Source organism: Sprattus sprattus (assembly GCF_963457725.1).
Source record: "Sprattus sprattus genome assembly, chromosome: 1".
Lineage (NCBI taxonomy): Eukaryota > Metazoa > Chordata > Actinopteri > Clupeiformes > Clupeidae > Sprattus > Sprattus sprattus.
The window spans coordinates 26,755,478-26,768,267 of record NC_137920.1 but is presented as its reverse complement, the minus strand read 5'-3'; the positions used below and the strand labels follow the sequence as shown (position 1 = coordinate 26,768,267).

Below are 12,790 nucleotides of genomic sequence, written 5' to 3'. Positions count from 1 at the left end.
GTCCTCTGTTCCTTCTTCTCAGATCCACAATCATCTCTTTAGTTTTACTGACATTGAGGGAAAGGTTGTTCTTATGGCACCATGGCACACAGCTTGACACCTCAGTGATGTCATCAGCAAACCTGATGATGGAGTTGCTCACATAGGAGGCAGTGAAGCCATGTGTGAAGAGTGTGAAGAGTGTGTAGAGCAGGGGCTCAGCACACAACCTTGAGGGCCACAGTGTTCATGATTAGTGTCTTTGAGGAGATAGGCCCAATGCTGACAGATTGTGGTCTGCTAGTGTGGAAGTCCATGATCCAGCTGCAGAGGGAGGGGATAAGGCCATGAGTAGTTTGCCTGGAAGTGTGGGTTTTGACGATGGTGTTAAATATTGAGCTCTAGCTAATGAACCACATTCTAACATGGCTGTCTTTGTTTGCTGTGGAGACCCTTGGTTGATCTGATTTGTTGATAGGGAAACTGAAAGGGGTCCAGTGTGTCTGTGAACAGCTATATGATCGCTGTCCTGAAAATTATCACAGAAAAAATAACCAGGCCATGGAATATCTTACTGTTTTTGTTACTGTTTTTGTCCTGTTGATTTGTTATCAGTGAATCATTTTAATCAATCAAAACTATATACGTTTTGTAACGTATTGAAAGATTGAGCTGTCCTCCGGTGAATTTGTCGGATGCCCACGCTTGGTTCAAGTTAGCTTGTTCAGAATAACAGACTTGTAGAAGACGGCTTGGAGAAAGAATGTGTTTATTCAGTCACAAGCCACGGTCAGCTCCATACAATACAAGCATGCACAAGGCACGTCTGCTGCTGAGGAGTCGGTTTCCTTGCTTCTTCATTACAGAAATGTACAAGCATTTATGGTGTGGAAATAACAAGAGATGTACAGGGGAGGTGTTGGGTGTGTCTGGAGGTCTACTTTGACCGGGCTATAGCCAGGTATGGCTATATAAATGCTTATAACCTTTTAATCTTGTCATGGCTGAAGACAGGCCACCTAATGTCTCTGTCTCCAAGACACGCTAAAGCCAGGAACCATGTCTGATGGCTCCTCAACATAAACAAAAGGCCTAGTGATATGCAAACTATCTTGCAGGGGGTTGTTGAGATGTAATCATATTATGTGAAGTTATGAAAACGCCTAAATCTAACAGTATATAGTGAACCACATTCTTACATGGCTGTCTTTGTTTGCTGTGAAGACCCTTGGTTGATCTGATTTGTTGATAGGGAAACTGAAAGGGGTCCATTGTGTCTGTGAACAGCTATATGACCGCTGTCCTGAAAAAATAACCAGGCTATGAAATATATTACTCTTTTTGTTTTGTAACGTATATAGTTTTGATTGATTAAAATGATTCACTGATAACAAATCAGTTCACATGCTAAACTCACAGTTTTGTGCCTCAAGTGTATTTTCTTCTCTCCTTCTTATTTGAGGTATGACCATGGAGGAGAGCTCAGGATTAAACCAGGGCCGAGAAAATGTGAGTGATTTTATTAATTTTTCCCTGAAAAAATACATTCACGTGATTGTATATGAACACATGGAAACATTGTGGAGGTGTGTATTAAAAAGAGAAAGAGGTTGTGTATGTTTATAGGTTTAGTAGTGCATGTGATCATGTGTGTGTGTGATCAGGCTGATGTTTCTTTTTTTCACTTGGTCCTTTTCTGATGCCATTTGACTTTCTTAATTCTAAAACATGAATGTGATTAAGCCGACTCCCAGCTCATACAGTTGCTTCTGGGCAACTGCAGGGTCTGGCCCTGAAAACAGCTGCCAGCTTACTGCCATAAGGTTATCATGACATGTGCCGTCATGACAATGAAAGCTGAACAGAATTTATGTTTGACACTTACTGAACCAAGCCTGGCTGTGTTTGGTCTGTGATGCTTACATGAAGGGATCCTGTTCTATTTCATCCTTACTGACCGCTAGACGGTGCTTCAAGCACTGGATGATCCATCTCGCGCATGCGCAGGTTCGAGGACTAATACCAAAATTGTCACGTCGTGACCCCGATGACCCCCGGATAGTTTATATCTTCCGGTGGGGTCAGGGAAACTGTTCCTTTCATCTTCTCGCTACGCACATAGACATGTATAGATAGACACCGCCTCCACTGCTTCAGCCCGTTGCCTCGGCGAAACGCGTCGCCGCCATTTTGGGAAAGGAGCTCTCTGCCGTCAGAGGTCTGTCAGACGTGTCAAACAAGCGCAAGTTGCCAGGAGCTGCGGTTTTTCTGGATAAAAATCACGATAACCTTTTACATTTCGCAACCAATTTCATGGAGTATTCAAAGGTTTATGCTCTACGTGAAGTGTGTGAAAAAGATTTGCCTCTACGTTACTTTGAATCTCGCTAGTCAAATCGCCAGTCATACATGTGCATGGGTCTATGATAAACGCTCACTTTTCTTTCAAAACTCGTGCATTTTGAAAATACTGAGAAGATCTATAAACTATCGAAATACTGCTTCTTTAGTTACTAGTATTGACCATCATTAAGAGAAAGAGCATACATCAAATAGTGAGAAACTGGCAGTCAGTGTGTTTTTCATAGTTTAATTCCTTTTCAAGTATGTGCATTAAGAAACCTTGAACAGTGCAATTGGCAATACACAGTTATTTCACAATTATATATTGTGTCAATTGCACTGCATAGATCTGAAAATGTTAAGAGCATGATTGTATATTATGTCAAATTGTACAAATGTACATACATATATATATTATAATATGAATATATACTTATACTTAAAATATATTATATTGTATCACATATTATATATATCATATGTTATTCCATTGCACATTATACTGAGTCATTATATTATATTGTATTATATATATGCTATGTTATTTATATTACAGTTCAACTATTGAGATGTGTAGGCTATGTATATATTGAGATGTGTATATTTTTACTGCTATAGAAATATATAGATTTTTTTTGTAGCCTAATGTTGATTTGTGAAATAACTGTGTATTGCCAATTGCACTGTTCAAGGTTTCTTAATGCACATACTTGAAAAGGAACTATTAAACTATGAAAAACACACTGACTGCCAGTTTCTCACTATTTGATGTATGCTCTTTCTCTTAATGATGGTCAATACGTAGTAACTAAAGAAGCACTATTTCGATAGTTTATAGATCTTCTCAGTATTTTCTAAATGCACGAGCGTTTATTATAGACCCATGCACATGTATGACTGGCGATTAAACTAGCGAGATTCAAAGTAACGTAGAGGCAAATCTTTTTCACACACTTCACGAAGAGCATAAACCCTTGAATACTCCATGAAATTGGTTGCGAAATGTAAAAGGTTATCGTGATTTTTATCCAGATAAACCGCAGCTCCTGGCAATTTGCGCTAGTTTGACACGTCTGACAGACCTCTGACGGCAGAGAGCTCCTTTCCCAAAATGGCGGCGACGCGTTTCACCGAGAAGCAGTGGAGGCGGTGTCTACCTATACATGTCTGTGGCTACGCAGGTTTGGTGTTCGCTAAGAAGCTAAGGAAGCTAAAAAAGTTTGGTGCTTATCCTGTCCTGTGCCGTTGGCCTCGCGACACTGTCGGAGCCGTGAACTTCTCACCCTCCAGAGGCCGCACCGACTGTGGGATAAGTACCCTGGTTCTCTTATTATCGCTGGTTACAACTTTGGCATCGCCTGCGCGTGCCAATGGGTTGCAAGGCCGTAATTACTCTGTTTGTGGTCAAGTAGCGTCTTCGCCCTTCCCACCACTAGACAGCCAGTTACGTTGCTTAACCAGCTGTTGCCGCAAGAAGTTGGTGATCGTAGTAATTCCCTAATTCTGCCCACCACCATTCATTGTATTGCGGTTACTACGCTACTAGCGTAACAATTCCCTGGGGGAATTATTGTGTTAATCGCGGTGACGGCTGCTTCGCCCTCTCCCACCACCACTCATTGTATTTGCGCTACGCTACTAGCGTAACAACTCCCTAGGGGAATTATTTGTGTTAAGTGTGGTGACGGCTGCATTCGCCCTCCCCCACCATTCATTGTGTTTGCGAATACTATGTAGACGCGCCTCCTACTAGCGCTCATAGAGACGCAGTTACAATTCCCTAGGGGAATTACTTGCATATACTACATGGCTAAGATAGACTTGAAAATTCAAATCTGTAACCAATGGAGCAGGCTTAGCCCACTGCGTAAGTCGCCGGTTACTACGCGAGCCACCAGGGTTCACATCCCGTCTCCGGCGCTTCAAAGTGAAAATGTACCTATATGTAATTAATTTTCAAATCGCTGGTATGTTTGGTAATTGGTGAAGGCTTGCGTGTCCGCGTGTCTCCCACCGTCCATACTACACTGTTGTGTTATTGCGATTGTTACGCTACCCCCGCTGGCCCAGTATAGCGGTGGAGTTGGCAGTAGATTGCTTTATTGTGGCTAAAAGAGATTGATTGTCATAGTGGTTGTCCCACACCCATAGCCACTGGAAGGACGCGCTTTCGCTTCTTCTTCCAGTGCTCAGAGGAAACGCAATTGCAATTCCGCTAGCTGAATTACTTGCGCATGGTGAACGGCTATATCACTACAGTAAACTATTTTTCTTCAGTGATGCTTAGCCCACCTGACATGCCATTGGTTACCACGCCAGATATCATGGTTCGCGCCAGCGACCTGGGTTCGCACCCCACCTCCGGCGCCCTGGCACTAAATTGAATCCTCAATTGAATTGAGTCAGATTCATTAAAATAAGTTCTCCCTGCAATATTTGAGGGAAAGCCCAGTATTATACTGTTATTCAGTTCTGTGTGTGGCCATCCACCCTCTCCTGGTGAAGGCAGTGTGCTCGCTCCCCGCTCCCAGCACAGGTGTGGTCTGTATCAACCAGCTGATCAATTCAATTATAAAGTGCTTCTCTAAATACTCGAAGACACTTTACAGAGTAGTCTGGCCTAGGCCATACATTCAGACAGTCATACCATGTTATGCAAATATTTTGTCGGTAAAGGCAGCGGTTCCTGCCTCCCTCTCCCGGCATCTATTCTGCATCTATATCTATTCTAGATCTATTCTGCTTAACCCATTGAGTGTAGCCATTCCCATCTCCTGGTGTGGGCAGTGCTCTCGCTACCCGCTCACAGCACAGGTGTGGTTTGTAATTGTTGGCCTGAGAATATTGGTCGGTGAAGGCAGCGGTTCCTGCCCCCTCTCCCGGCATCTAGTCTACACTGTGTAGGTCATTGTGCGTGGCTATCCACCCGCTCCTGGTGAGGGTAGCGCTCTCGCTACCTGCTCCCAGCACAGGTGTGGTTTGTAGTTTGGCCTGCAAATATTTTGTCGGTGAAGGCAGCGATTCCTGCTTCCCTCTCCCAGCATCTATTCTGCATCTATATATATATCCTATATTTATGCTGATTAACCCATCGAGTGTGGCCATTCCCCTCTCCTGGTGAGGGCAGTGCTCTCGCTTCCCGCTCCCAGCACAGGTGTGGTTTGTAATTGTTGGCCTGAGAATATTGGTCGGTGAAGGCAGCGGTTCCTGCCCCCTCTCCCGGCATCTAGTCTACACTGTGTAGCTCATTGTGCGTGGCTATCCACCCACTCCTGGTGAGGGTAGCGCTCTCGCTACCTGCTCCCAGCACAGGTGTGGTTTGTAGTTTGGCCTGCAAATATTTTGTCGGTGAAGGCAGCGATTCCTGCTTCCCTCTCCCAGCATCTATTCTGCATCTATATCTATCCTATATATTATGCTGATTAACCCATCGAGTATGGCCATTCCCCTCTCCTGGTGAGGGCAGTGCTCTCGCTCCCCGCTCCCAGCACAGGTGTGGGTTGTAACTGATGGCCTGTGAATATTGTCGGTGGAGGCAGCGGTTCCTGCCTACCTCTCCCTGCACCTAGCCTATTCTGATTGTCCCCATTATGTTGGGACCATTATCCCTACTGAGGCTAACTACTACCGTTCTCTCTCAGTGGTGCGTGGGTTGCAGACATGGTGAGCAACCACTCTTGTGCGGCCTGCATGGCCCTCTGCAGGTGGAGGGTGGCCATGAGCGATGCCCCTCTTGTCTCTGTGTCGAGCACCTGAGGGCAGGGTTTTCAGACAACCCCTGCATGAATTGCAGCTACATACCGCAGGCAGTGAGGGCGGCTAGATTGGCTGGGGCAGAGCAGCTGTTGGGTCTGTCACCTGAACAGCTGACAAGAGGTTGCTAGTTCGATTCCTGTCGAAGCGCCCTTGAACAGACACTGGACCCCTGATTGCTCCTGATGTGCAGTGTGCAATCAGTGTAAATGTAGAAATGTGTATACATTGTATGTCGCTTTGGATAAAAGCGCCTGCTAAATGACAATGTAAATATAAATGACCCCGGCCCAGCGATGCAATCAAGCTCTGCCGATCCGACTTAGGCCTGGAAGGTCTGCGGCTGCCCCACGGCGCAGCTCGCAGTCACAGGTCCACCCAAGGGGTCACACGGGGCCCACAGCCTGTTCAGCGGCAAGCGCGGGCCTTCAGAGTCCAGAGCGACAGCTCTCGGGCCAACCTCACACTTCGTGCGCAGCCCATCGTCCCCCCAGAGCCCCTAGGGGCGGGGGGGCCAGGCGCTGAGGCCCAGTGGCCGGCCGTCTGCGTTCCCAGCTGCAGCTCAGCTACTGGGCTGCTTCTATCAGGGACCCGGGGTGCTTTCCACCTAACCCACTGATGCCAACTTCAGTTCCGACGCCGGCCCCCAGCCTATGGCCGGGTCAAAATGACCATCATGAAGACCCGGCGAAAGCCCGGGCCCTTACCCAGGAGCGGTCCACCCTCCTGGACAGGGGTGCCATTGAGCCGGTAGACCCCCTGACACAACCCGGGGGGTTCTACTCAACCTACTTTCTAGTATCAAAGAAAGAGGGCGGACTCCGTCCCATCCTCGACCTGAGAGGCCTCAACAGGCTCCCGAGGGTCTTGAGGTTCCGCATGCTGAGCATGGCAAGGGGCTCTCCGTACAATAACCAGGGGGTAGTGGTTTACGTCAGTAGACCTCAAGGATGCCTACTTTCATGTACCCATAGCGCCACACCACAGACGGGTTCTGCAGTTTGCGTTCAGGGACATCACCTCAGTTCAGGGTGCTCCCAGTTGGCCTCTCCCTTCCCCACGTGCCTTCATCAGGTGTGGGGCGGCAGCCCTCTCACCCCTACAGTCGCAGGGCATGACAATCTTGCCGTACCTGGACGACTGGCCCCTTGTGCCCCGTCCCCGGCTCAGATGGCCCTGGACACGACGCATCTCCTTCAATTTAACAAGGAGCTGCCTGGTCCAATCGCAGATCACACTCTTCTCAGGGTGACTCTCGATTCAGTGGCCATGAGGGCTTGTCCATCGCCACGGCGATTGTACGACAGCCTACACCTTCTTTCCCAGTTCAGGAAGGCAGGCAGTTGCGTTACGCGGAATTCTGCGCCTTCTAGGGAAGCTGACAGCAGCTGCTACTGTGGTTCCCCTAGGCCTGATGTCGCTACGCCCCCTCCAGTGGTGGCTTCACAGTTTTCATCTGGACGCCGAGCAGCACCGGCACAGGAGACTCAGGGTGTCACCTTGTTGATGCTCTGGGGCTGCGGGCTGTGCACAGGGCACTGCAGGCTTCTGCCCTTCTTGGAAGGCCGACACGTGCTCGTGCGGTCAGACAAGGTTTCGACCGTCTCCCATATCAATCACCAGGGAGTTGCGTTCCGCCAATCCCGTTGATTTTTCCAACTCTACAGGGAGTTCTACAGCAGGGCCACAGACTGCTGCTGGTAGCCCCTTCTGGCCAGGGAAGACGTGGTTCCCACTTCTGTGCAGGCTGCAGTGGGATGCCGCTGCGCCTCCCCGACAGGAAGGATCTCCTGTCTCAGTTACAGGGTCGGATATGGCATCCTGACCCTCATCGGTTGCAGCTGTTGGTCTGGCCCCGCAGGGCCCAACCCACTGCTGACAGATGTTTGGACGTTGTCCGTAATGCCATACTGAATGCCCGGGCACCCTCTACCCGGCGCAGTATGAGAACAGGCTGTTTGCCGCATGGCGAGGGCCCCGTGCATTGCGTGGTCCCTAGCGCCTTAGAGTTCCTCCAGTCACTCCTGGATGGGGGCCGGTCCCCGGCTACCTTTGGGGTGTATGTGGCAGCTATCCTCCCGATATGCTCTGGTGGATAATGACACGGTGGGGAGCCACAGGTTGGTGCCCCCCTTTTTTCTGAGGGGCGCACTAGGGCTGCGCCCCCCACAAGCACGGCGCGCCCCAGCATGGGATCTGCACCTTGTGCTTGATGCCTTGTGTTGTCTCCTTGAACCCCTGGCTCAGGCAGAGCTAAAGTGGGTCTCTAACAAGACGGCTTTCTCGTCGCTGTCGCATTGGCGAAGCACGTTTAAAAGCTCCATGCACTGTCCATGAGCGGCCCCTGTTGAGGTGGAGTCTGGATGGCCCAGGGGTTACCCTGTGGCCGAATTCAGTTTCTTCTGAAGGTTTACACAGTCAACCTCAATCGACCTATCCACCTGCCGCGACTTATTCCCCCTGAGGGGGAAGACAGTTTGAAATGACTGTGCCCTGTGCGGGCCCTGAGGGCATATGTGGCTGTGACCGCAGGTATTCGGCGGTCGAATCAGCTTTCCTCTGCTATGGTGACCCTAGGAGGGGCTCTGCTTTTTCCAAGCAGCGACTGTCCCACTGGGTGGTGGAGGCCATCACCCAGGCGTATAAAGGAGGTGGGCACCCCCTGCCATCCGGGGTGAGGTGCCACTCCACCAGTGCTGTCTCGACATCCTGGGCAGCCTCGCGGGGCATTCCCCTGGAAGATGTCTGTGAGGCAGCGTCACGTACATCACCTAGTACCTTCTCAAGGCTCTACCGGGTGAATGTTGCCACTCCTCAGCTGTTGGCTGTGATCCTGTCACCTATACAAAGGAGAGGTGGGCACCCCCTGCTATCCGGGGTGAGGTGCCACTCCACCAGAGCTGTCTCGACGTCCTGGGCAGCCTTGCGGGGCATTCCCCTGGAGGATGTCTGCAAGGCAGCATCATGTACATCACCTAGTACCTTTCCCAGGGTCTACCGGGTGAATGTTGCCACTCCTCAGCCGTTGGCTGTGAGCCTGTCACCTAGGCATGTAAGGATGTGGGCACCCCCTGCCATCCGGGGTGAGGTGCCACTCCACTAGAAGCTGTCACGACATCCTGGGCAGCCTCGCGGGGCATTCCCCTGGAAGATGTCTGCGAGGCAACGTCATGAACATCACCTAGTGCCTTCTCAAGGTTCTACCGGGTGTATGTTGCCACTCCCTAGCCGTTGGCTGTGATCCTGTCACCTAGATAAAAGGGAAGTGGGCACCCCCTGCTATCCGGGGTGAGGTGCCACTCCACCAGAGCTGTCTCGACACCCTGGGCAGCCTCGCGGGGCATTCCCCTGGAAGATGTCTGCGAGGCAGCGTCATGGACATCACCTAGTACCTTCTCTAGGTTCTACCGGGTGTATGTTGCCACTCCCCAGCCGTGGGCTGTGGTCCTGTTGCCTGACTCTGCTGCTTCCCTCAGTGAGGTAAGTGTTGGAGTTCTTCGTGACTTTGTTGGTATACGTCATCCAGTGCTTGAAGCACCGTCTAGCGGTCAGTAAGGATAAAATAGAACGAAAGTTACGTATGTAACTACGGTTCTATGAATCACTGGATGACCGCTAGACCGTTCTGTCACTCAGAATCCTCGTGCTCTCGCGAGAAGATTGTGTAGGAACAGTTTCCCTGACCCCACCGGAAGATATAAACTATCCGGGGGTCATCGGGGTCACGACGTGACAATTTTGGTATTAGTCCTCGAACCTGCGCATGCGCGAGATGGATCATCCAGTGCTTGAAGCACCGTCTAGCGGTCATCCAGTGATTCATAGAACCGTAGTTACATACGAAACTTTTGTTGTGTCTTTAGGTTTTTACTTGCCTGCTAGTGTGTGTGTGACAGATTGTGGTGTTTTTGTTTTTGTTTGTGTGTGTGTGTGTGTGTGTGTGTGTGTGTGTGTGTGTTAATGAAGACATTCCACATACATATTCCTGCACACACAAGAGATCACATAATGCTTCCTGAAACACACATTTCCTACTTAGACATTAACAAACACAAACAGAGATAGAGAGAAAGACACACACTCACACATAAGATATTGCACATATACTCCTTCTCTACACACAAACACACACAGAAAGATAGACATGTGCTCTCACACACACACACACACACACACACACACACACACACACATATACACAAGAATGCACAAACAAATACATTCTTATACACAGACATTAACACCCCCCCCCCCCACACACACACACACACTAATACCACAAATTCACAAGGATGCACAAACAGAAACACACACACACGCACTAATACACAAGGATACACATATACACACACACACACACACACACAAACACATATACATACACACACACACACTCTCTCTAACACACTTACGTACACACTTACACACATTCTCTTACACAGACATAAACACACACATACAGACACACACACTCACAAAAATCCCAATTACACAAGGATGCACACACACGCGCGCACGCGCACGCGCACACGCACACGCACACGCACAAAAACACACACACACACACACATATACATATACACTCACACAGACATATTACACATATACTCCTTCCTGAGACACACACTCACAATATATTATACATATATTCCTTCCTGACAAACACACACACTCACAAATATCACAAATACACAAGGATGCACATACGCACACAAACACATACACACAAATATCACAAGTACAGAAGGATGCACATACGCACACACTAGGGATGAGAACCGATAAGATTTTAACGATTCCGGTTCCTTATCGATTCCTGCTTATCGAACCGATTCCTTATCGATTCTCTTAACGATTCTTATAATTTGGTAAGGGGTGAAAAAAGAGCACAAACGGGGTTTTTACATTAATGTTCTTTTATATAAATTTCTAGAATGTTTACATACACATTTAAATAAAACTTACATAACTTAAATAAAATGTGTTCTGTTTAATATAAACGTTCATAAAAATAACAATGCTCCTTCCTTTTGTAAAAGGGTATATTATTAACTAGCAGTGGCAAAGACTATTTACAATTTTTGTGCAGAAAAATTAGCATGTCTGCCTTCTCTGGGAGGATACGCGATCGCTCAGGGCTAATTGTGTCTCCAGGTTGACTGTATATTTTCTTGTAGGTTGCTTGGTTGTATTGCTAATCGCGAACTATTATGCTAAACGCTTCTAATAGCAATGTAGAGTCCACTACAAACACAATAACGTACTGAAACATACTTACTTGTATCATGTACAAACTAGGCACTCAGTATATTTAACACTTAGCTATTGCTGCCACTGAATTGGCGACGAGAAACTTATCCATATCGAACTGTCAAACTGAGGGAGCTGCACGCGTTATTATTAACGGAGTCTTTTGTACAGCCTAACCCTACCCTAGAACCAACAGAGGGGAGGCAAGCACTGCCCCTGCCTCTAGACAACGGCTGGAAATAGAAGATTCTACAGTTAAGCTAGCCTAGTTATGTAAGTTATATATAATATATGACAATGTCCAACATCGCCCATTCTGTTAAGCCATTCAATGCTAAGTTTAGTTATGGTTAACACGAAAACGCAAACATTTGCTGATAACACACGACGAGTAACACCGTTATGACTTATGATCAAACATTTTGAGGAGTTTACCTTGGCAAGTTAGGGATGAAGCGCCGACGTTAGTTGAGCTGCTGCTGGCATCGAAAACTAGCCTGACGATGTCATACTCATGATTCTAGTCAGAATATGAGTCTGATGCCGGACCTTTGGGCTGTGATTATGGGGCGTGTTTCAACGAACCAGGAAAGAAAATGCCTATTCGCTGAATTGGATACCTAGAACCAATCAGAGCAAGGTAGTAGCCTATTACCATCTGATAGATTAAACTTTTACCTGATCCCTAGGAAGGACGGCAAAAACATCTTTTCAATGACAAATGCCTTAATCGCGTTTCTCTGTTCCTCTTTCAAAATGAATGCGCTGTCAATGTCTGTTGAGATATGCCTGCTCACGTTAATTAATTAGCATTAAGGCTACAAGCTACAGTTTATTTCGATGGGTTTTTTGTGTACACGTTAGCAATGATATAACAATAATGGTCTAGAGAACTTTAGTTAAGACAAACAATACTCTGTAACATTCGTGTTGCACATGCACAACTAACCGAGTCAATGTAGACATTAAAAAGTCGTGTAGATAGCTTAATTCACATAAAATATTCCCCACTAAGCACCCGAGACGCGGCCATCTTGGTCGGAGTTCGAATCTACCGGTTAATTCAACTCAAGCGTTGGTATCTGTCCATCAACGTATAAAGCCCGCCCTGCCAATTTGATTGGTCCGGTTTGATCCTACCGATGAAACTCTCTCCCAATTAACCCAGAGCCAGACCAAATCTCCCTGACAAAATGTTTTGTGGGCGGGGTTTGGGCTGGTATCCAGGCTAATCGAAAGCAGCGTTCTGTGAGCAACTATAGTCAAATGAGAGTTCCGTTCTTTCAGCAACGATAACCCACAATAACCCCAGGAAGTAAAAGGAAACGAGGAAGTAAAATACGTTTTTTGTATCAAATGAAAGGTTTTTACAACAAACAGCCCTGTAAATCGACTGGGTTATATAAAACCCTTTTTTATGGAACGAGTTTTTGTTGCATTTGTCGTAATTATCGGGAAAATAGTT

General features: G+C 47.5%; 1 protein-coding gene across 1 annotated transcript in view; it reads left to right on the top strand.

The window, feature by feature from the left end:
- Window positions 1-1,496, top strand: part of LOC308366599 (NACHT, LRR and PYD domains-containing protein 3-like) — a gene marked incomplete at both ends in the record, with an annotated part of 141,138 nt that extends 139,642 nt beyond the window's left edge. Inside the window, one exon of the mRNA XM_080840319.1 lies at window positions 1,442-1,496. Coding sequence (XP_080696445.1) covers window positions 1,442-1,496 — 55 coding nt within the window. The remainder of the gene's footprint in view (window positions 1-1,441) is intronic.
- Between the last annotated feature and the right edge of the window lie 11,294 nt (window positions 1,497-12,790).